The 25884-nt window shown below is 39.1% G+C and overlaps 2 protein-coding genes across 2 annotated transcripts in view; one reads left to right on the top strand and one right to left on the bottom strand.

The window, feature by feature from the left end:
• LOC125382660 (vicilin-like seed storage protein At2g18540) lies at positions 1–1478 on the top strand. Its single transcript, XM_048400725.1, has 3 exons — positions 1–586; positions 956–1144; positions 1255–1478. Exons 1-3 carry the CDS (start codon positions 1–3, stop codon positions 1476–1478), a joined length of 999 nt encoding a protein of 332 aa, XP_048256682.1.
• Positions 1479–8556: 7078 nt separating this feature from the next.
• LOC124137973 (voltage-dependent T-type calcium channel subunit alpha-1I-like) overlaps positions 8557–25884 on the bottom strand; it is a 175233-nt gene continuing 157905 nt past the window's right edge. The window contains exons 36-39 of the mRNA XM_048400970.1: positions 24765–24905; positions 22328–22469; positions 21573–21623; positions 8557–15936 (exon numbers count right to left, since the gene is read on the bottom strand). Of these exons, the coding sequence (XP_048256927.1) occupies positions 14687–15936; positions 21573–21623; positions 22328–22469; positions 24765–24905 (1584 nt within the window). The 3' untranslated portion in view covers positions 8557–14686. The remainder of the gene's footprint in view (positions 15937–21572; positions 21624–22327; positions 22470–24764; positions 24906–25884) is intronic.

Below are 25884 nucleotides of genomic sequence, written 5' to 3' on the forward strand. Positions count from 1 at the left end.
ATGCCAGCCAGAGGAAGGAGGAGGTACACGACAGACAGAGGAAGAGGCAGGGGGAACCCGACACGACAGGCAGAGGAAGAGGCAGGGGGAACCCGACACGACAGACAGAGGAAGAGGCAGGGGGAACCCGACAACCAGAGGAAGAGGCAGGAAGAACACGACAGACAGAGGAAGAATTCACAGAAGAAGAGGCAGGGGGAACCCGACATCCAGAGGAAGAGGCAGGAGGAACACGACAGACAGAGGAAGAACACACAGAGGAAGAGGCAGAGGGAACCCGACAGCCAGAGGAAGAGGCAGGAGGAACACGACAGACAGAAGAAGGAGGCAGGAGGAACAGGGCAGCTGGAGGAAGAGGCAAGAAGAATATGGCGGCCTGAGGAACATGCAGGAGGAACAAGCCAACCAGAGGAAGAGGCAGAAGGAACATGCCAACCAGAGGAAGAGGCAGAAGGAACACGGCAGCTAGAGGCAGAGGCAGGAAGAACACGACAAGCAAAGGAAGAGACAGGAAGAACACGACAGACAGAGGAAGATTCAGGAAGAACACGACAGACAGAGGAAGAACATGGCAGACAGAGGAAGAGTCAGACAGAACACTACAGCTAAAGGAAGCGACAGGAGGAACATGCCAACCAGAGGAAGAGGCAGGAGGAACACCGCAGCTAAAGGAAGTGGCAGGAAAAACAAGGCAAACAGAGGAAGAGGCAGGAATAACATGACAAAGGAATAAGCAGGAAGAACATGTCAGCCAGGGGAAGGGACATGCAGAACACTTCAGCTAAAGGAAGAGCCACGAGGAACATGTCAACCAGAGGAAGAGGCAAGAGGAACACCGCAGCTAGAGGAAGTGGCAGGAGAAACACGGGAGACAGAGGAGGCCGCTGGGGGAATTGAACCCGGGTCCTCGACCTGACGTATAAACAGAACAGAAAACGAAGAACATAATAACCAGAGTCCAATACGAGAGGAACACCTTACCCAAATAGGCAGGAGGAACACGGCAGCAAGAGGAATAGGCAGGAAGAACATGGCAGCCAGAGCAAGAGACAGGAAAAACACGACAGACAGGACGAAGCCAGCAGGAAGAACACGACAAACAGAAGAAGAAGAAGCAGGAAGAACATGACAGACAGAGGAAGAGGCAGGTGGAACCCGACAGTAAGAGGAAGAGGCGGGAAGAATTCGACAGAGAGGATGAGTCAGGAAGAACATTACAGCTAAAGAAAGAGGTCGGATGAACATGACAACCAGAGGAAGAGGCGGGAGGAACACGACAGACAGAGGAAGAGACAAGGGGAACCAGTGGAAGAGGCGGGAAGAACTCGACAGAGAGGATGAGTCAGGAAGAACACAAGCAGAGGATGTCAGGAAGAACACAAGCAGAGGAAGAGTCACGAGGAACATGGCAGAGGAAGAGGTCGGATGAACACTGCAACCTGAGGAAGAGGCGGGAGGAACACGACAGCCTCAGATGAAGTAACAGTAGGAACACGACAACCAGAGGATGAAACATATACAGAAGAAGAAAAGGGAGTCATGAACATATAGCCAAGTACCGTGTTGTCAGTGTGGGTGGGGGTGTCCTATTTGTATCCACAGACAGGTCATGAGACAAAGGCGCACTTCAAGTGAGAATAAACCAAGAGAGAGATATGCAAATAAACAGGGGGAAAGACGGGTTGTTCATATGTTAAAGGTCAGGGATTTATAGTGATTGAAAGAAAACATCAGATAAAGACTTCTAGTTGCATGGAGAGAGAACGGGGCAAACAGGAAAGATATATGCAGATAAAGTACAGTTACAAAAGAACAAATGCTTAAAGAGTGGGAGGTGGTAGTTGAAGAAATAAAGTTGGGGGGTAGTCGTGTGGTCAAAGCGGTCGCTCGTCATGCTCAAAGCCCGTGTTCGATTCCCCACATGTGTACAACGTGTGAAGCACATGCACTTCTGGCATCTCCTGTTGTGATAGAGCTGGAATATTGCAAAACGCATCTCACTCACAACATCTACAACAGAAGGACAAGTGTGGCGTTATAGAACATGGAAAACTGACCTTCCCTATTATATGCCAGTGCACTCACTCAGTTTTGGATAGCGTTAGAAAAGGCCCTGAGCAGTTTATGCTGCATAAGAGGTGACTTAAAAAAGATCGAGTGGTCAGACTTTGTGACTTGGTTGAAGACGTTTCAACGCACTCTGACACACACACACGCTCTCGCTCTCTCTCTCTCTCTCTCTCTCTCTCTCTCTCTCTCTCTCTCTCTCTCTCTCTCACACACACACACACAGTATCAACCTCTACTTTGTGTTACCAAGACAAACTGTCATGCCAGAACTAGAATATTCTTCAGCGTTATAATCATGCAGGTACTCGCACATTTATTTTGTAAATATATGAAGAATTACCAATGCAAAGTTAACTTTTCTTCTATTTCTTCTATACATTGCTTCGATTTCGGGTTTTTTCTATTTCATCATACACATGACATACTGTTTTCGAGCCCATATTCTTTCCATGGAGACACACAGCGGCAGATGAGACACGACTTGCAAGGAATGATTTGTTGAAATAATATATTTGCCTTTGCATGACGACACCAATTTACGATGCACACTTGCGGCCTGGATACAGCTGACCTTAAAACCTTGCAGTTAAAGCATTACAATGTGACTTATTTACTCTATACAACACCCCGTAAGTCCTACATCCGATAATTCGGCTGATTTTGATGAAACCGAATGGTCTGTTGTATAGAGGTTCCCCTCTGTTCGAGACATGAGATGATCGTGACAAAACGTGACAGTCATACCAAGATGGTTGAATCCAGATGAGAACTGGTGATCAGGTTTCCACACCGAACCAAACCACACTGTACTATACTCATATTAATTACAGTTGGTGTATTGCTCTCATATGATTCCAGCTATGTGATACGCGGGTAAAAGACAGTTACTCTAGCGGGCGGACCGATGGATTGCCGCAAAAGGGAACTAGAAACAATATTATGTGTAGGCAATTGTTATTTTGCCTATATGTAGTAGCCACTATATAAGAAACTGGTTTCAGCTGGAACTATGTTGACTGTCGGCACTGTCGGACTGACAAGTCACTGACCTTATCACGTAATATATATTAATGCGCATGTTCCAGGAAAACATGCAATATTTTGGCGATGTGTGTTTTTGGATGGAATTTCCTGTGTTAGGAATAAACAATATATACCACCCCAAATCACACTTACGTGATAACCTCTATTTTTCTATACGTAGGATGTGCAACCATTTCTTGGCAGGTAAAGACTTCTGGTAGTGTGTTCAAGGTTTGTACAAGCGACAAGACACGACTAATGACTAAATAAGTGAAAATATAAAACACGTTGCATTCTAGCGTTGACGTGTAAATCCTCTGTCGAGTCATTTGAGACAAATTTCTGTAATAGTAAGCGCGCCGTCACATGCAGAGCATAAATACATCTAGCAATCTGCAAATGACTTTTTGCATGTTTGTATGTTTCGCGGTAACCATATGCTTCGAGATACTGGCATACATAGGGCACGGGAGGCCCAGTCGTCTAAGGCGCCGCGATTCGCTGTGCAGAGTTGCGTCCCTTCGATACGCCAGAAATCTATGATTGTGGGTTCGAATCCCGGTTCGGCCCGATTATGTTTCTAGGTTTGTCAGCACCCGTGCTCGTTATGTTTCATCGAAGTGGTAAACTTCTGAGACCTGCATCACTTCGGGCTTTCCTCCCACATTAAGCTGACACGCCGTGATATAACTGGAATACTGTTAAAAGAGGCGTTAAACCCAACTCACTCACCACTAGCATACAAACCCCGCCTTCAACTCGCCAAACAACGCTGCTCATTAGATTTTACGGCCGCTTTGCTGATTTACAGTGACAGTCGAAATGGTGACCCCAAATTATCCAATTTATCTTGTAAGCGTTTGTTTGGTGCATCTTTTTACACGAGTCTGAGACTCTGGGTCTTAAATGAAAACAATTTGCTGATATATGTAAATCGTCTTCTTTTGGATTACTGTATTTGTAAGCAGTGAAAGGGGCAGTTTCATGGTAGATAATGCATGTGGAAAACACTTTCTCGAGGTCAGCCAGAACCGTCCCCGACATTGAGTTTGTAAACTAGATCATTGAACTGTCTATTCAATCTCAAGTATTGAGGCTCGGATAATGGCTTGTGTATTTATCGCGCTCAGGGCGTGAAAATCTTTTTATCACGCGCTAAATAACAATTGATACACAAGCCTATAGCTATCTTGTTTGCCCGACCCTTTATCGAATTACTAATGTATTTGATCCCGCGATTATTACGCATACATGATGGCTTTGAGATAGGGAAGTTTGTTCAGTAATGGAATAATGATTACTATAAAATGCCAAACACATTTTACTCAGTAAGCTAAGTTTTATCGCGCCGCATTGACGTGGTGGCTTTAGGGCCGTGTGAACAGCGCGAGACATGTGTGGTATGGCGATCTCGCCATGCAGGTGTTAGGACTGTGTATTCGATAGGTTGGTAATTACAGACTATCGTAAATGGTATAAAGCTTTAGACTGAGAGAGGTCAATATTTTAGTTCACACCGCTCGAAGTGCTGTATAAATCAAAGCTATTTTGGGTATGTTAACATATCAGTGATAGTGTTGAATGCAAGGCGTTAACACGGTCTAATTGTTGATGTGATTTCCTAGAATATGGGTATGATTCTATTTTAGGAACGTTGTTACTGTTGGACATAAGCCATCGTGCTTTTCATAAATAATAAGAACAAGTTGTCCCCATAAAAGACTGGCGCCCTTCAAATGGCCCGAGGATCAGTGGACCATATGTTGTTGCCAAGTGTATTTAGGGTAAAGCAAAGGATGTGAATTGTACTGTCCGCCTCTCTAACCTTGCCTAATATTAGGATATAATTACCACACATCCATTGACTTATATTTCAGTACAGCCTTGGAGCAAGGCTAGGCATGACCCAAAGTGTTTGTTGTTAAACGCCTCACTCAACAATATCCCAGTTATATGACGGCAGTCTGTAAAACTCGAGTCTGGACCCGACAATGCACTAATTGAACTCGTGTGCATCGAATTGCTCAGTTGGGATACCATGACATGTCACCAACCAAAAGATCCGGGGTAGAAGAGGTCTTCAGCAACCCATGCTTGCTGTAAAAGGCGACTAACGGGAGCGGGTGGTCAGGCTCGCTGACTTGGTTGATGCATGTCATCGATCCCAATTGCGTGGATCGATGCTCATGATGTCAATCACTGGATTGTCTGGTCCAGACTCGATTATTTACAGACCGCCGTCATATAGCTGGAATATTGCTGAGTGCGCCGTTAAACAACAAACAAACAAACAAAACTTGTGGCAAACATTCTATACGACAGTTACATCTGCATGTAACAGCCACTGTCAAAGAAATAGACGTGAGGCACTTCCGAATTGAGATATATTCGAAGCCCCAGTAAAATCTCATGAACAATCACTCCTGCAATTACGAAAAACGCAATCAAATTGTCCCAGGTTATGTTACAAAGAACAAGCAAGAGCTATAAATATGGAAAATCCAAATATGTTTGTTACAAAATAACTATAAAATGAGCAAAGTTCAAATGAACATTAAAAACCCCATTTAAATGAGTGAGTGTGTACAGACTTCCGCAGCAACTTTCCAGATATATCCAGGCTTTACCTTAGTGTATATATTTGCAACTCTCGATAGTAAATGCTGTGGCCCCTGAGTGATCACTGCATCAACAGCAAATAAACTACAAAGTGTGTGTGTGATGCCATCTGCTTATTATAAAAAGGATTTTCTTGTTGGAATTTAAACTTGAGGAAAATCTGACATGGACTGTCCAACATTCTCATCCAAACAGAAATGTAAACAATCATAGCTTCAATTTAATCAGCACCAATCATTCCAATATCCCTCAATCATTTCAAGACCCGTGAAGATTCCGGGGTAGAATAGGTCTTCAGCAACCCATACTTGCCGTAAAAGGCGACTAACGGGATCGGGTGGTGAGGCTTGCTGACTTGGTTGATACATGTCATCGATCCCAATAGCGTAGATCGATGCTCTTGATGTCAATCACTGGATTGTCTGGTCCAGACTCGATTATTTTACAGACAGCTGTCATATAGCTGGAATATTGCGTGCGGAGTTAAACAACAAACAAACAAACAATCATTTCACTATCCATACTCTTATGTGTCCAATGGGACTCTTAGTGGACATTATTTGCATCCATTCTTAATTTGTATGAGTATGATGCAATATATTACGCATAATAATAGTCCATTTATATTGTGCATATTTCCATGCTACCCAGGGGAATGCTTAAAGTACCATGGTCACTGGATCAGTGTGCACTAAACAATCATTCTCAGCTCCCTTGGGAGTATACAACCCAAGCTTCATCTTAGGGGCTAGAAGGTTACAACCCCATGTCAATCTCATCCTACCAGGTACCCATTCACTGCTGGGTGAAGAGGCACATTAGGCTACCTCTGCTCTCCCTCCCCAATCTATTTTCATAACCAGATGTATGGAAGTAAGAAAAACCTTACTTCTCCTGGGTAGAAATGAACAGTCACATATACATCATTATCTTATCAGTGAAATTCCGGGGTAGAATAGGTCTTCAGCAACCCATGCTTGCTGTAAAAGGTGACCATGCTTTTCGTTATAGGTGACTGACGGGATCAGGTGGTCAGCTTCGCTGCCTTGGTTGACGCATGTCATCGCATCTCAGTTGTGTAGATCGATGCTCATGATGTCAATCACTGAATGGTCTGGTCCAGGCTCGAATATTTACAGACCAATGTGATATAGCAGCAATATTGCTGAGTGCGGCATTAAACAACAAACAAAACATAATTCTCTACCAAACAAACCTGAAAGATATGCTCCCCTGAAATATATATAAATAAATGCCAATGAAAATGTCACAATAATTTATTGAGAAACATTAATGTGATATTAGCCGGCCATTGGGCACCGTAAAATGTTCGAACCCCCTGTTGAGATCCGGGATTCGAACCATTGGACTTCTCATCTGAGGTCAGGTGCCTTTTACACATGAAAGTAGAGTGAGTGAGGGAGTATGGTTTTACACTGCATTTAGCAATATTCCAGCAATATCACGGCGGGGGAACATCAGAAATGGGCTTCACACATTGTACCCATGTAGGGAATTGAACTCGGCTACCCCACCGCCCCCATGAAAGAAGAGGTTAAACCAGTGTGAGTAGGGTTTTGTTAGGGTACACAATATTTCAGTTATATCACAGCATGTCAGCTCATGTCTGAGGAAAGCTCTAAGTCTTAGACGGTTATCACTTTGCTGAAATATTTTAGCATGGGTGTTATGCTGACAAACAGGGAAACATCAGGGCATATCTGCAATTAGAACCCATGATTAGAGGATTCGGGGCAAACCTGAGGGATGCAACTCTATATAATTCATTGTGGCACACCGACTGGGCCACTTGCGCAGTGTTAAACCATAGCGTGAGTTGATTTTAATGCATCTTTGAACAGTATTCCAGTTACATCACTGCGTGTCCGCTTAATGAGGGAGGAAAGCCGGAAGTGATGCAGGTCTAGGATGTTTACCACTTTGGTGAAACCCATGAACATGGGTATAGTGTTGACAAAACTAAATTGATTGTTGAGTATGGTTTTACGCCACTTTTAGCAATATTCCAGCAATATCACGATGGGGGCACACCAGAAATGGACTTCACTCATTGTACCCATGTTCGGAATCGAACCTGGGCCTTCGGCATGACATGAGAACACTTTAACCACTCGGCTGCGCCACTGCCCCCGACAAACCTAGAAACATAATTGGGGTGAACCGGGACTCAAACCCAGCCAGCCATAAGTTTCTGGCACATACTGGTTTGTTAAATCTTTATTAGAAATAATAATGACTTTTTCAATATAATTACAATGTTTTTCATCTTATATTATTGAATATCTGAGAGTACCGGCACATGTCTTGCAGTCCAACTTCGCAATATTTTTTGCCTTTCACTTCCTGGTTTGGCTTATCTGCGGGTCATATCATTTTCTTTCATATTTCAATGGTCAAGTTAATACCTCGGCTTATCTACGGTCATATACGGTAAAAGATGCGTAACTCTTCACAGTGAATTGCGGCACCTTAGACAACTGGGCACCCGTGCAGTGTAAACCAAGAGAATAAAGATTTAAATTAGTTTGTTTTGTAGCAAGTCCTGTCTCATAAGAACACTTTATCCTTAAACATGTATATGATACTTGCCATCTCACCATACTGTTCATACTGTACCGGGGCGGTCGGGTAGCCTAGTGGTTAAAGCGTTCGCTCATCACGCCGAAGACCCGGGTTCGATTCCTGACATGGGTACAATGTGTGAAGCCCATTTCTGGTGATCCCCGCCGTGATATTGCTGGAATATTGCTAAAAGGGGCGTAAAATCAGACTCACTCACTCATACTGTACCCATCACTCGGCACAGAAACAACAAAGGCCTTATTTCAATCCCATTTTTTATTAATTTCTCATATAAAACTGTTACTCCCTGAATGATGTAGTTTGAAGGGGTGACTCATCAGTTGGAGCAAGAAGTGAACTATATCAAAATACATACATACGTACACACACACTTACACACTTACATGACCCCCAGCGCAGGAGTGCTGTCACCGTGGCTGTCAGGGGATTGGGCGTGTCGCTTGCATGGGAATCACAAAATAAGAAAATACACTGATATGTTGCAAAAATTTATCAGACAGCAAGCTCATAGTTTTCAAGTCTTGATAAGCCCATTTGTGATAACGGATATCCTCATGACCAATTGGAATCCAGTTATTTATTTCCAGAAACACTTTTTCTTTATGATAACATTGAGAATTCCTCATTTATATATCTGAATTTTTTTTCTCAAAATATTCTTAAATTCATGTTAAGAGAACCCAAATATTTCATGTTATTAGTTTTGGCTTATTAAGACTATCACAGAAAACATGGATCTTGGTACCGGGTCTCTGTGAGCTTGTCGTCATTCTCCCAAACCAAAGCTAAAATGTTGAGCGAACACTACACACCTAATGTGTGAAAATTAACACAATAATAAATAAATTAGAAACAAAATAAATAGATTTGTGAATTTGAGAACAATGACATACATAAATCCCTTAAAGCCATGGTAGATGGTAGTCAAGGAAATTATCAAAGTTATAATAATGGGTAACTAAAAATGTGTAGGTAATGCTCACTTGATTCTCATACATGACAATTTGTTTGCCTTGTAATGATGTTAGTATTGAGCAGTTTATAATCTTGATAAATAATTGAACATTAGAAAACAGGAATTTTATTATATCATGAAAATGTGTCATGAAAAAAAAGAAAGGTTTTTAACTTAAATGATTAATGTGTAAATAGATAAATAAATAAATAAATAAATAAATAAATAACAAACAAATCAATAAAAGCTTGGTGTTTTCTCCTGCTGTGTATCTACAATTAATGAAGGAACTATCACAAATGAGCTGTGTAACACAACAGTTGTCTCCCCTGGAACCCCTCAAGTGATTACATTTATTCTCCATGAGTTTTTCTTTACCTTGAGAGGAATATTTGTCATACACAGATTTTGATAACTGAGTTATCTATATCAGTCATATTGAAATAAAAGCAATGAAATCCGCATTTTACAGGAGCTGAGTGACTCTTAATGCACAAGCAGCATATAGGATTGAGTTTTATTTTGTCAGAAGCTGTTGTAAAAATATAACACCAAAACCCTTCTCTCTCTAGAAATGGTATTTTATCTGAAAGTGTTTTCTGAAGCAGTCTATTTCAGAAGTCTTAAAATTACTTAGCTAATAATAGTGAAATTCTACATCACTCTGAAAAGGAGCACTCTTCTCCAAGGCTAAAGTCCATTGTGTGTGTTCACAATGTAATTTGCTCCATGGATGAAATAATTAGTAACCAATAACTGTTTGATTATGTACAGTTTAAATTTGAGTTTGCAGACAGTGGTTTTTGAGGGACTTGACTCAAGCAATCAAAGGGGAGACAACTCACTTTTCATCCAATAAGTTAAAAACAATATTGCACTCGTCAACATATCACATGGTGTCTTCAAGGCTTAAAAAGTGGTGTAAAAGTAAAAACATTGAAATAAAAGGTCCACTATTCATATTTCTCTACATTAATCATAAGTCAACATTTTCAAAATGGAATTAATGAAAATTTCATGTACGATTCATATGGTCAGAAATATCCAAAATTTGGATCTTATTAAGTTAATGATTGTGGATAACTCTTGATTAACCCATTACCATTTAAATTAAAAAGATCTTAAAGGGAAAGGGACACAGTGGACATTTTACTTCCATTCATAAAGTCAACATGTGAACAGTAAATAATGGTCAGATCAACAAACAATAAATAAGTGTCCTAGTGCATGGGAACATTAATTCAATTGATAAAATAGTGGACATTTCTGTCCATTCAGTGAAATACCAAAAGTCCCGAAACCAGACATATTGTACTTTGGTACCATAAATAATGTATATGTATATAAATATCATCTTTCATCTACCATATTATCTAACAGTAGATATATCATACCTATAGGAAATTCCAATTAAAAAAACAAATATTTCTTACAGGTTTTAATATATACAATATCTTTTTTCAATAAGGTAAATTTGCAAAGAAACTTGTAATAATCAACTGGAAATTTAACAAATTCAAATATTAATATGAAAAGATATGTCAAATTCTCCAAAGAAGACTTCCAAATTCCTTGTGTCTCGGTACACTCAATAAAGAATTTATCGAGTAGGATGGAGCAATATGATTTTATACAGACGTTGAACCATAACTTAATATAGAAAGTGTTGATAGAGGATCATAAAATGACTTATGTCATTGTGATGTTCAAAGCAACTTGAAATATATATTGCATCTTTTTCATTCTTGTATCTAATGGACCATACATTCCATTTTGAAAACTTTACATAAATCAACTTTTAAGATGTAAATACTTTGTGAAACTGAGCTTTTTATCATTTTATAAAGTGTAAAAAAAGGTCTATGCTATACTACCCTACAGAGAGTGGTTAAAAGCTCATTTATACACACAACACAACAAGGTAGACAAAGTAGAAATTTACAAATGCATATTAAACTCTGCAAGGCAAAAAGGTGATAGGAAATTGTGAACAGTTTGGAACCAGGGTATATACCTAAAATACAGTTTCACAGAGCAAGAGATGATCTTTTCTACATATTTTGTCTCGCCACACTGTGACAAAGTCATTAAATAGTCTCCCTTTCATGTGAAGAGTTATGCTCCCTTTCATGTGAAGAGTTATGCCCCTTCACAACCCTAAAATGAATATCCAATGGAATTTTACAAAATTACTTTCCATAAAGACATTATTGAAATATTTACTGAAGTGTGGAAGTAATAATATAATTGGTGTTGTTATTCAGACTTGTAAGCCACACATTACAAAATAGTTATTAATTATTGTAATATTCTTGCAATATTGCTAAATCTTTTCTGGCATGTTTCCAAGTCTTTGACTGTTATTGTTTATACATATTTTCAGGTATTACCCTAGTTTCTCTGTGAGTGCTTGATAGTGATTAATGTGAAAGTGTTCAAGCCAAATAAAACCATATGTAACATATATCAAAATATTACAAAATGTTAGAAAAAATAAGAAGAGAAAATGAAGTTTAACTAATTTACTGACAAAATTTACATTTAAATCTCTTGCATATTTCCTCTTTTCATACCACAATAGGATGAGTCCTGTGCATACAAGACAATTAAAGATTGAAGGATTTGTTCATTTGAATTTAGATTACCAACATATTCATTTCCATTTGAATTAAGAAACCCTACCACAATTCAGTTGAAACCAACATTAAACCCATACCTGCTGGATATTTTTTTAAAGCTAATTCACGGAACTGAATGTTTAAAAAAAAAAGGTTAACCCAGACGATATAATAATGTTTTTCATGTAGTCATACCATAGAATCATTTTTTCAAATATTCCTACCTTAGAATCATTTTTTCAAGTAGTCCTACCTAAGAATCATTTCTTTCAAGTTGTCCTTCCATAGAATCATTTCTTTCAAGTTGTACTACCATAGAATCATTTTTTTCCCATGTAGTCCTACCATAGAATCATTAGTTTCAAGTAGTCCTACCATAGAATCATTTTTTCAAGTAGTCCTACCATAGAATCATTTCTTTCAAGTTGTCCTACCATAGAATCATTTCTTTCAAGTTGTCCTACCATAGAATCATTTCTTTCAAGTAGTCCTACCATAGAATCATTTCTTTCAAGTAGTCCTACCATAGATTCATGTCTTTCAAGTTGTCCTACCATAGAATCATTAGTTTCAACAAGTCCTACCACTAAATCAATATTTTTTGTAGTAGTCCTCTCACAGAGTCAATATTCTTCAATAGTCCTATCACTGAATTTCTTTCTCCCAGGAAAAAACAACATGTTTTATTTACCCCAACCCATTGGTGTTATCACATTTTCAGTTGATTAAATATGTTTTTTTAGACATTCATCCAGCATGTGAAGTAATTGCTTAGGTCATTATATAAGATAACAGGTAAGCTTCCACATTGACAAGCCACTACTACAAGAGACTGCTGAGACACAAGTGCCAATCATTCCCTTAGTGAACTTAACGACAGTATATACATCTGCTATTTGCCAGAAAATCTGATGATATAAAAGAATGCAATAATATAATGTAAGTTACGGTGGTTTACAAGATCTGAAGTTTGTGCAAACATCTGTGCTGACACAATTTAGGCATGAAATTAATTGGTAACAGTATTAAAGAAGTCACAAAAGCTCAAAAACTTGACGTGCATCAAGAGTCAATGAAATGTGAAAGATTGACCGGGAGTAACAATGGCCGATGATAATGAAACTGACGTGCATAATGTCGTCTATATACATATGTTACAAACATGTCATTATACATAGAGTGTAAAAATAATCTGTTCATAAGTGTGTTGGTGAAATGAATATTGGGCAGCTATACTGGTCAATTTTTCTGACGATTTGCTTCCTATTCAGGGAGGTGACTTATTTCCTGTTTAGCATCAAAATGTACGTTCACATTTGATATGAATTTGAATTATCAGTTAGGTCCATGAAAGAAAAAAGGCATGTTGTATTTTTGAACCATTTTTAGATTTTGATAACTCTGGATTGCATTAAGTTTCCATAGTGATTGGAATATCAGTTTGCAGTCAAGGCGCTATGGTGAAACTGGTTTGATGAAAATGTCTCATAAATTTTTACCATATATTGGAAAAAATATTGAAAACATCTTTCCCAAATATAGATCAATTTCAGGTGAAAATCAGAAAAATCATCCAGTATCATATAAATATGAATCTTACAAAAACCTCATTTTGTGGTTTTGGCAGAATTGCTCATATTTATGTACATAATTACAAGTTGCCATTATAAGATGCATTTCTAATGAGAACACAACAGACTTGTTCAAAACAGTTGTCAATAGCTGACATTTAAGTGTCAATTTCATTCAGATGATCACAATGTCATTAACATATCTGGGGCGGTGGGGTAGCCAAGTGGTTAAAGTGTTTTCTCGTCATGCCGAAGACCCGGGTTCGATTCCCCACATGGGCACAATGTGTAAAGCCCATTTCTGGTGTCCCCCGCCGTGATATTGCCGGAATATTGCTAAAAGCGGCGTAAAACCATACTCACTCACTCACTCATAACCATATCTACATACCTGTGAGACATAATGCTTTGTATATAAAAAACTGAGCTTAAGTAACATTTATACATTTAAATTTACCCCTACATTTGAATTACAAAGTGAGTGAGTGAATTGGGTTTAAATCCATTTTGAATATTTCACTTATATTGCAGCGTGTCAGTCTAATGAAGGCGTAAAGCCGTTAGGTCATTGGCCGCTACCACTTGGGTAAAACCCAAAACACTGTATGGTGCTGAAAAACTATGGATCCTAATTAGGGTGAATTTGGGATTCAGCCCTGATCAGCAGATCCTGGCACAGCTAAGGTTTGCAACTCTTGGATAATTGGATTACAAAGACACGGTGAAATACCAAGTGTTTTTAACAAGTCTGCTATCAATCACATAAGTAATCAATTGCAAATGTGTGTGCGAATATTGGGAGACAGCTGAAAGACATGTCGTGATTGTAACCACACTTAATTTATATTTCTTGTACATTGTTAATTTCACTGGCATCAATCAGGGTTATACATGACACATACGATTGTCCATTTCACATCGGAACTGATGCAACATCCACATCCAAGAAATTAAACATCAAAAAAAAAAATCAAAAAAAAAATCACACTGTTTGTACAAGGACAGTCATACAACCTTGAAACCGGAATCAAACATAATCATTTTCAGAACCGTCAAATGAACATAGCACACTGCTTCCTCCTTCGACCTTGTTTCAGAGTTAATCTCCATCGTTTTGAAAGAATGTATATATCTTCATAAACATAATGCCATGTGTATTTCAAATTCACACATTAATCACTCACTAAAACTGGCACACAAAAAAAACAAATTGGAGCTGACATTCGTCAAACATATTCATGATGTTCATAGCTCCCGCTGTGCTCGCACATTTCAGGTTCATTGCTATGTGACCTGTCACCAACGCGGTCATGTGACACCGAGGACAGGTCAGGAGTGTCAACAGTGGCGCCATCTAGCACGATCCTCGGAACGCATAACGTAGTTTCAGTACATTGAGACACGGAAGGCTCGTTGGGTGGACTAAGCGAACCCTCACCCAGTTCGAAACTGGAATTATCAATGCCTGGTTGGCACGTAGTCAAGTCAGGCATCTGTATATGGACCCCTGATAATGAGGCAATACCCACTAACGGGTCATCCTCTGTCTTAAAAGTGGAATGGCAACCGATCTGTTCACTGTCAGTCAATGGCGAGTCTTTTTCAGAGTCTGGGACTAAATTTGAACTTGAATTCGATGAATCAAATGGGTAACTGTCTTCTTGGCATTCAGATGCATAGGAACACGAGTTCAATGAAGTCAATGTTGGTCTGACGTCATCGTCGTCGTCATCTCCCGTAATTTTCATCACCTCCTCGTCACAAGCAGCCTCCAACTCCGCCCAATCGTTGATTAAAGAATCATCCAAGTCAGAACCAGTCTCACCACTACTCTGTTGTGTTTTCAGCTCATCCTTTGAGCGAGTGATATTTGTTTCTGATGTTTTTGTTGTTGAGGTCCGTATCAAGGGACTTGCCCCAGTGTCGGTTCCCGTTGTGTCCGAGCTGGATACTGCTCTGGGGAGATACTTGTCCCTGAACCGACTATACTTGGCACCACTACTTCTGCTTCTCAGCATGTGTTTTTTCAACAAGCGATGTTTTGGGGAATCAAACTCTGGCTCGGGACATTGCTGCAGTGAGTCCTGCTTCACGGGCAAAGTGGGATGAGACTGGGAGAAACCCTTGGGCTGGGCCTTCTTCACCTCGTCCTCGAATGTCTGCCAGACGGAGGGGACGCTACCATGAAGATGGTTCCCTGAACCGATGTCCACACTGTACTGCTTAACAAGTGGACGCCTGCCTTGTCGCGAAGATGTGGCGAGATTCCTCCCATCTGACAGCAACCGCCTGTCCATCCTCGACTCTGGAGGACTGGCGATCTTCATCTGCATCATTGGTGGTGACTCCAGCTTGTCTAGGATAGATCGGCGACTTGGTGAACAGGGATGCACAATGATGGGTGCGGGGACCGTCCCTACCTGGTGCTCCATGCTCACCACTGTGATGGCAATTTTAGCAGGGGACAAATTGTTGGCTGAAGAAAACCAAAACATAGATTATTAATCTTAAATAACCATAACCTACACCCCTTAACACATCAACATGAAGATTTCAATAACAAGGGACTAATCATTGGTCTTATAAAATACATTGGGAAATTAAGCCTAGAGTTGGTTTGAAGATTCAGAAATGTATGTATTTTTCAAAGACGGTTTTAATACCAATTTCCAAACTAGCATTTTAATCATCAAATCAAACAGATATGATTTATCATCAAACAGAAATATAACCATACAATATCTACTTGACAACCCCATGTTAAAATAAGTATGCCCCATCGTCCCTCCCTTCTTTGGAAACCCTCCTGTGATGACACCTCCATCCTCTTCAGCGCTCTATCAGTTCTATATAATAAATCATCAGTCTCCCACAAGAAGTTCACAAGGCAAACATTGACAAATCTACAAGCAAGTAGGCTACGTTTACCCAAGCAACAAACTGTCTCAGATGACAAAGCTTATTGTATATCTTACAAATTGTGAACTAAAAATCATCAATATTAAAACATCATTTCAAACAAAATGAATCTGGTGTAAAATTACTTACATTAAAATGACATTTCCAGCAATTTTTAAACCTTTACAAAAACGAACCTAATCTGCCTGCCCAGTGTCAGGGCACAGTGGGCTATTGTGTGTTAACACAGCTGATGTTACGTCACTGTGACAGACATGTTTAGACCAATCCCTGCCTGGAAGCACCCTGACATACATCCCCCCTGCATGCAATGCTGACATGTAAGATATTGATTAATTGATGAAAGCAGGGAGATTGACCTCGATAATGCAGGTTCTATGTAGAAAAAACCCTTAAAAGATCCTTCAACAGAACTGTTGCACCAAGGAAACCATTATAGATTGAGAATTTGTTTCTTGGAGATACACTGTCAGCACCTAGCTAGCAACGTTCTGGAGAGTCTGGAGACAAACACACAGCACTCTCTCATAACAGTTTCAAATGAGAATCAAATATTTGTTATGTAAATAAGGCTACAGTAAGTTTGCTGGTATAATCCAATAGAAAAATGGCAGTTTGGAATAAATACTTTTGACATTTATATGACCTGTTTCTTGCAATTATACGGTGCGGGAAGATTATATATATTGTTAAAATTTCATTTTCACATTTTTAGAATCTCAGCTTTTATATCTGGAATCAGTCAACTGCCTTCACATCAAGAGAAGACTCTGAATGTATTGACAATGAATTAGAAGAAAAGTGCAAGGTTACACATTTTACATGAATTAAATTAAAAATGGAAACTTTAGAGGTCATATGGGTTAAATATCGCCATTTTGCCATTAATGTTTAACTCACTCACTCATGTTTCTAGCTCTCTGGGATGGGAAGCCAAACGACTGGTTTTCATGCAATGGGTTAAAGAATCACTGGTTGTACAGGCATCTACATTAGTGTCGTATTTATAAACAGTAAATCTTTAAATTTATCAATATCAACCTTGCAATTCCATCAGCAAATTGGTGCACTGGATATAGGTGTGAATTGGTGCAGTTATCCCCACATAAACATACCTTACTGTACCTGTGTACTGATAAATGTTCCTTATATGACAGTCTGTATTGACTGTTCACTACTGCTATTTACCATAATTCTCCAAATAAGCAACAACAAATATATTATACAAACAACATTTCTTTAAAATTATGTAAGCATTCAATTTATAATTTGAAGGATGAAATACTATTGGTGATATACCGTATTCGACGTAATAAGCGCCCAGGGCGCTCTCAAAATTAGAAATAGGGGGCTCTTATTAGAATATTATTTTGGTGAAAAAAACAGAGTTGAAAGATAAATTTCGTGGTTTATGCTGACAGCCTGAAATGTTTATGTACGACAGATATATTTTTCCAAAATTTAATTCCCCATAATTAACGGTGCATATAACACACAAGTGTGTATTATACGCAAATAAATAAGTCTTGTGTACATTGATCAATCGGAAGGGGTGCTAATTGGGATTGTTACTTGCCAATATATTAGCAAATATCGCCATGGACGCTTTTTAGAGCGGGGCGCTTATTACGTCGAATACGTTAGCTTTTTTAGAAAACAGTCTTTGGTGTTTGTATAATATACATGTGAATAATGGAGACATTACGGTAATACGAAGCGTAACGGTCAAAGCCATGCATGATCCTTTCAACCAGATTACTTTGTTGACCTTGACTAAGCAATGTCTACATGGATTAGTAGTCCTGGAGATTAACTAATAATCTATGGGAAATCAATTATGTAACATCAAAGTTTGAATATGGAGCATGCGTGTACTAGTCGTCAATACTTCACGGGTTTGCATACACTTTATCACCTTGAATACATACGCATGTTACGCTGAGTAATAATGACGTGTATCTGATTCTAGTCTGCTAAAATGAGGTTGTGTATAACTCAAGAAGTCAAATGAGCCCTACTCTGCACAGGAGCCTTGCAAGGGTAAATGTGTAGAGAAGACGTCTGCAAGGTGCCTGTTGCACGAGGCATGTTGCTGATGTCATCCAGGAAGTATTGAAGATGGCGGGTACCTTTTGATACATTGTTCGCTGATATTATGGAATACACCAGGTATACAAAAACTTAACACAGAAGATACATTACCATGCTCTAAATGCTCTTGCTTTACAATATAACATTTTGTTAAATTGTTGAAAGAATAGTAGAGGGTCCTGATGGGGGGGTCCCATAAGCAGTAAGCAGTAAAATTTAGGGTACTTTTTCATTAAGCAGTAATTTTTCTTCTTTTTCAATAAATTCGTCGTGAAAAGGTTTTGGGGTCGCATATTTGTTTCACAAAAATGCCAAATGCATTTTTCAACAAATATTATCACCAGATTTATTTACGTTAAGCAGTTACTTTTTGGTATTTTCCATTAAGCATTTACCATAAAAAAAGATGAATTTTACGTTTACGATAGTGTTTGAAGGGTGTTTTACGTTAAGTATTAAAACCCATCAGGACCCTCATAGTACACCGCTGTTACATACTGAACCCAAAAAAGTTAGGGATCATGAATATTTTTGGGGATATTTTTATGAAATTGTGTGCTTCATCATAAAAAAGATACCCCCCAAATATCCATGATCACTTACTATGTTGTTCAGTACATATCCTTGCAGAAAGCAGTTATACGATGGGTGCTATTTCCTGATGATGGTGACATATACATTTTTTGTACATATCTACATGTGAGTGAGTGAGTGTGTTGGGTTTAACGCCGCTTTTAACAGTATTCCAGTTATATCACGGCGTGTCAGCTTAATGTGGGAGGAAAGCCCGAAGTGATGCAGGTCTCAGACGTTTACCGCTTCGTTGAAACCCACGAGCCTGGGTATGGTGCTGACAAACCTAGAAACATAATCGGGGCGAACCTGGATTCGAACCCACAATCATAGGTTTCTGGCGTGTCCAAGGGATGCAACTCTGCAAAGCGAATCGTGGCGCCTTAGACGACTGGGCCACCCGTGCCCCTCATATCTACATGTATAAGAACTTTAACAAATGGACTTGTGAGTGTAAGCAACAAGCTATAAGCAGATACTTGGGTTTGGAGTCAGTATCTTTCAAAGTGAGGGGAAGCTACACAACCTGTGCCCACAAAACTGCTTTTTTTGCTCATAAAGTTAAACTCATAAACTAATGGATATCTTTATGATAAATGAAACTACTGCATGGTATCTACAATTGGGTATCTATGTTTACTTCTTAGCGTGACTGCAGAAGAAGATTTGAAAACAAATATTCAGGCGAAGCACCTTTTTTGGACATGGACGTAAACTTTTGTTTTTTTCATGGGACAACAAATTTGATATGTTCTCTCTTGAACATTGGTGGACCAAATAATCAAACAAAGTACTTACATAAGTGTCATTTCTTACATCAGTTGTGAACCTAAACGTACAATTTGTATCTTCAAACCATCAGGGTAATGCATACACTACACTTGTTGTCTACATACAGTCAACTTGTTTGATAGGCATTACTTAGAAGTTGACGGGTGACAAGGTAGACACAGTTTTATGGATAACAACTTCTTTAATACTGCAGTCCTACTTGACAAAGGTATAAGGATCTATACCGAAACGTCGCTTTTCACAGTATTAAAGAAGTTATCCATACAATTGTGTCTACCTTCCACATACAGTCAATATGGGTTTCACTGTATACATATTTCATGTCTCAGCGAGAGGTTTGGTGCAATCTCATTAAAATCAGATCTTAGTTCTTGCTATCGCTAAACAAAGATCTGAGGACATCTCATTATGGGTCACGTCAGAACAACCTTTCACAAATTTTGACCGACTAATGAAATGACTGACAAGAAATCGACATTAGCCAATCAGAAGGCAGCTTTCTCGAGCTTTACGACACTATTTTCAAACTGGCGACTACGCCTCGAAACATATTTTGACGTATTCTCTATCAAAAAATTTAAAGCTGATAAGAAGATCATTCTGGAATGGCTAAAAGATGGCATAGATTGTAATGGATATAATCATAAAACCCGTAACTGTCTTTGGGAATACCCTGTGTTAAATATTTTGTGGTTGCACGGTCACAAAACACATTCCGACTGTCACTTTCATGATCTGGATGAAAGGTCGTTCTGACGTGACCCGTCATGGGATGTCCTCAGATCTTTGTTTAGCGATAGTGAGAACTAAAATCTGATTTTAATGAGATTGGGTTTCGTGCTGCTTTGAACAGTATTTCACACTTTAATCCATACTAGACTGTCCAGTCTATTATAATAAATACTCTGGACCCATTTGTAAAGATAGTTTTGTTTCAGAAGTGATGACACCCATGGGGTTTCTGGGTAGGAATCCAGGTCCCCAGCCACCTATGCCTGTCTTGTAAGGGCGACTAAATGGATTGGTGGTCAGGCTATGTGACTTGGTTGTCGACATGTCATTGTATCCCAATTGCTTGCATCAATGCTGATGATGTCAATGAGCTGGATATTGCTGAGCGCAGTGACGTCATCCCACACTCCAATCTCACAGAATTTTGCTCTGAAGGGACAATGGGTTTTGAGGTGTGCCATCTGAATCAAGCTATATATGAAGTGAGGCCACACATTTTTCATTGCTGCTCCTAATGAAAAGCAGTCAATCCAAGAAATATATTAAGCATAAAAATATTTATTTTATCATGTCTCCCACTAATAGCAAAAAAAACTATTTAAATAAGTTCCATGTCTACATCACTATCAAAAAGCCAGCTGAAGTCTTAAATCGACGGGAGAATGACTTTCAAATAAATAAATAAATAAATAAATAAATCACACAGTTGTCTATTTTTATTTTGTAGGGTGGAGTTATGTCTTAAAACTGAAATTAATTAATTTATCTTACATTGGACTTTGGAATTGCTCCCCTAATGTCAAAAGCCTGTTAAACCTGGAGGCTACCTGAGGAGGAATGGTGTATGCATACCTTGATGGACTGAGGATGTAAGGTGGGTCAGCCTGACTATCTATCAGCGGGAAATCAGTCATGCATAACATCATACTACCACTACAGATCCTCCAAGAGCTATATGATGGAGAAATAAAATGTGCCGCAGACTTAGAAGTAAATCTTAATTACACCAATGTTTGGGAATGTTGCCATGGAGTCTTCGTATAAGTCTTTGGATTCCTGTTGAGATTAATTGTCATGTATTTTCTTCATGATAACACAAAAACAGAACATGAAGAAGACACTTGCCTACAACATAACCGCTCCCTCCCTGATTCTCTTTCATCAACTTTCATCAAATAAAACCCCTATTGTCCCTTTCTGAGAATTCCCACTGATATCATAGCATCAATTTCATATTCAATTAAAAAACAAATAGTTACAGTATTCAGTGACTTTCTGTTTTAACAAACAAGAAATGATTCCAAATTTGACATTAATTTTTTATTTGTTGGACCATGAATATTTTTGGCCAAATCAGAAGTTGGTAGAGGGAAAAATGTTTTAAAAATGACATTATCCACCATATAGGTAGGTGCCTTTGATTTTTTATGAGTGAATATTATAATTTCTTGGATGACTAAGGGAGGTAATTTTGGTAGTGTTTGTGTATCATTGACAAGGGACAGAACTCTAGACTGATAATGCACTGGATCAGCTATGAACGATTCGTCCGTAAATGAATGATAAATTGATTATTGTATTAGTGTTGATTTTTCAAAACGCTGAGTAATCACAAATTATGCCAATGGTATGCCAATGTAAAAAAAAGGTGTAAAATAACGAAATATTCTTCCATGCAGGATCCAATAAATAAGAATATAATGGCCTCAGACATTTGAGTTGTGATCATATTGTAAGATAACAACTGTGACGTTACATACTGTCATCTTCCGCCTGTGACTGTTCCTCGCTGGGCGGCCGGACGCTAAAGGTAAAACTCGGGGCCACCTGGACTGTTGGGACGTCATCCGGGATCTTCACGGTCAGCCCTTCAATATCCTCCTCGGTCTGCGCTTCAGGGGACTGCAGCAGATTAAAATAGGAATCAATATGTGTGGTTGTGTGTGTGTGCTGTTTTCAATGCCACTTTGAACAGAAATTCATTGCTATCACAGATTGTCAGTTTAATGTGGGTGAATGTCACAGGTCATGTAACGCTGATGCATCAGGGATGATTATTTGAGAGAATCCGGTGTTGGAACCCATGATCAGTGGATTCTGACAAAGGGACAACTCTGTAACAATGGTGGATTCTGAGTACTTTTATACCTGGCAAACCAGTGATATAGTCATGGTAAATCTGGGATTCAAACCCACGATCAATGTAACCTGGCATGATTAAGGGACACACAGAGCTTCAGATAAGCTTTTGGTGTTGTGGGTATTTTACCCATGCATTTTAAAATCATTGGGTATCAGTAATTCTATCTGGGTATTCAAATTTCTGATACCCACTAGTTTTTACACATGTGGGTATTTAAGTTAAATATTTAAAAACACTATTCATCTAGTCCCTGCAAACTGTGTCGTGTGGGTTCAAGAGCTTTATAGGTCACAAGTTTTATTTTTGTAGCGTATCTGTAATGTTCGTTGCATATTTGATACACTTGGATTATATTTTACTGCCTATTTCTGCATTTCTGATGCGTATTTCACGCAGATACGCAGCTTATCTGGAGCTCTGGACACAACTCTGCTCTTAGGTCAATCTGGATTGTTTTTCTATCCAACATGGTTAATAGAAGCCTTGACCTCTACCTACAAACAAACACTTCTAGTTTATGCAGCCTTTACATGTTCATCGGATGACATAACAATGTATGTCAATGTGTCAACCATGGCTACCATGGTATGAAAGATTTCCACCCGTAACCCCTGCTTCAAGTTTCGCCTGGGTCAGGGCAGAAGCTCTACCTACCCCATGGTTCTTGGTTCATCAAAACAGTGAGTGAGTTGGGTTTAACGCTGCTTTTAACAGTATTCCAGTCATATCAGCTTAACGTGGGAGGAAAGCCCGAAGTGATGCAGGTCTCAGACGTTTACCACTTCGGTGAAACCCACGAGCATGGGTATGGTGCTGACAAACCTAGAAACATAATCGGGGCGAACCGGGATTCGAACCAACAATCATAGGTTTCTGGCGTGCCCAAGGGACACAACTCTGCGCAGCGAATTGCAGCACCTTAGACGACTGGGCCACCCGTGCTCCCTCATCAAAACAGGGGCTCTTTGAGACAACCAATGCTCACAGATATATTTCAAGTTAATTAGATTGAGATAACAGGATAACTTAGTGAGATGTCAAACTGGGACATGACTTCAATACTTTGAGAATGTCCCCATTTTCTAAAAAGGGTTGACTGGACAAGTGATCAAAGCAGCATGTCAGGGTTGCATTGGAAATGAGTTCTCTTCTATGCCGACGTTTTTAGTTTGATTATTCAGAGAAGTAAGTGAGGGAATTTGCTTTAACACTGCTTAGAACAGTATTTCATTTATATCACGGGTTGTCAGCTTGATGTAGGAAGAAAGCTCAAAGTGATGCAGGTCTTAGTGTTATACTATTTTGGTGAAGGCCAGGAGAGCAGGTATTAGAGAATTTGCTTTAACACTGCTTAGAACAGTATTTCATTTATATCACGGGTTGTCAGCTTGATGTAGGAAGAAAGCTCAAAGTGATGCAGGTCTTAGTGTTATACTATTTTGGTGAAGGCCAGGAGAGCAGGTATTTTGCAAACAAACCAAGAAACATAATCAGAGCTAATCTTGGATTCAAACCCATGTTTATATTTCTGACTAAGTGCAGCATCCTGGACTACTGGGTAACTCATAAGTCTGCACGAAACTAACACAGACACCCATTTACTGGCATGCAATGTTTAATTCCTGAAACTGTTTACATGTTGTTTCCTACATGTGCAGCAAAACAAAATTAATGACAAGGACTGGTTCCCTGCTGTCTTTGAGCTGTCCCTTTTTTTATGATAAAGATCCTTATTTCCTTTTGTTTAACAACCAATATATTTGCACAGAAATAAGTGTTTCCCAACATACATTTTATTGTTGACAAAAACAGACACAGGAAAGATACTATTCTCTTGGAAACTGAAAATTGATACTTGACAGTGTAGCAGATTTCTGTTGAAAATCTGATAATTATTTTAATGTGATGATGGCCATACTATGGGAATTATGACAGTGAGTATTCGCAAGAATTATTATATATGTCACTTATTTTTAATTTTCTCTAATTGACCATTGATGTCACCAAGATAGTTCTTTCTCCATGAATGCTTTAATGTAACAGGATTCATGTACCTCATTATTTTCTTGAGAGCTTTTTTCTGAGCTTTTCTTGTCACCATCTATCTCCTCATCCTCCAGCTTCTCATCTGACTGTCCACCCTCAGTGATGGCAGCAACTTCGTCATCATCCTCCGTAAAGTTGCGATGCGATTCCTGCAAATCAACTTGCACACTATACATTCCTTCTCCCTTTAGTTAACAGAAAGCAACCCAATGTCTGCCTCTTCTGAGAAGACAGTAGCCATAGACTGTTGCCTATATAGATAAATCTCTGAACAGGGCTCAGCCATATATCAAAGAGTACATATATATATATGATAAATATTGATAAATACTTTAAAAATGCATATATGATTATAACTGTAGTATATGAGTTGCAAAAGTCTCTATAAATGTAGGTAATACCTCTGATAAGTTTTTGATAGACATAATTTCCTCTTTACGTTTATCAATATTTAGTCAAGGTAATATTTTTGGTTGATCTGAATCTAAACCTGAAAGTCAACTATTGTTGTACTGAAATGAAACTATTTTCAACAATTGAACAATTACAATAAGTTAGGTCAATGTTAGCTTAATATCTTCTGATTTACTGAGCTGACATATCATCAGGCTGTCCCCTTCATTTTGGAGGAAAGCCCAACGTGTCACAGGTCAAATATGTTAACCACTTTGGTGAAAGCCACCATCTGGAATGTGAACCCATGATCATAAGATCCTGGCATGCCTAAGGGATGCAACTATGCACACCAACTCCCGTTAGACGACCAATACCATACAGATGAACTAATGACAGCCCAATACCACATTCGAAAAAGTGCAAATGTTCAGGTACATATATACAGGAAGTGCATGGTATTTGGTATGATGATGAACAATGTTTCAGTCACATCATGCCGCTAATCAAGGTGAGGTGAAATGGGGTTTAACGTGGCGTCCAAGATTACTGCACTTATAAAGGGACGTGCATGCACGTGTGTGTGTGTTTGTCTGGCTGCTTGTACTAGTCCGGACTGATGCCGATTTATAGTGCTAGCTCACTGAGATACCGTGCCGCAGTTTAACATGAATACCCCACTCAGACACAGTATACTGACTCCGAGCCGACCAGTCCTTGTTTTAGCCACTTAAT

This window comes from Haliotis rufescens, unplaced genomic scaffold (assembly GCF_023055435.1).
Source record: "Haliotis rufescens isolate VD_foot unplaced genomic scaffold, xgHalRufe1.0.p SCAF_20, whole genome shotgun sequence".
Lineage (NCBI taxonomy): Eukaryota > Metazoa > Mollusca > Gastropoda > Lepetellida > Haliotidae > Haliotis > Haliotis rufescens.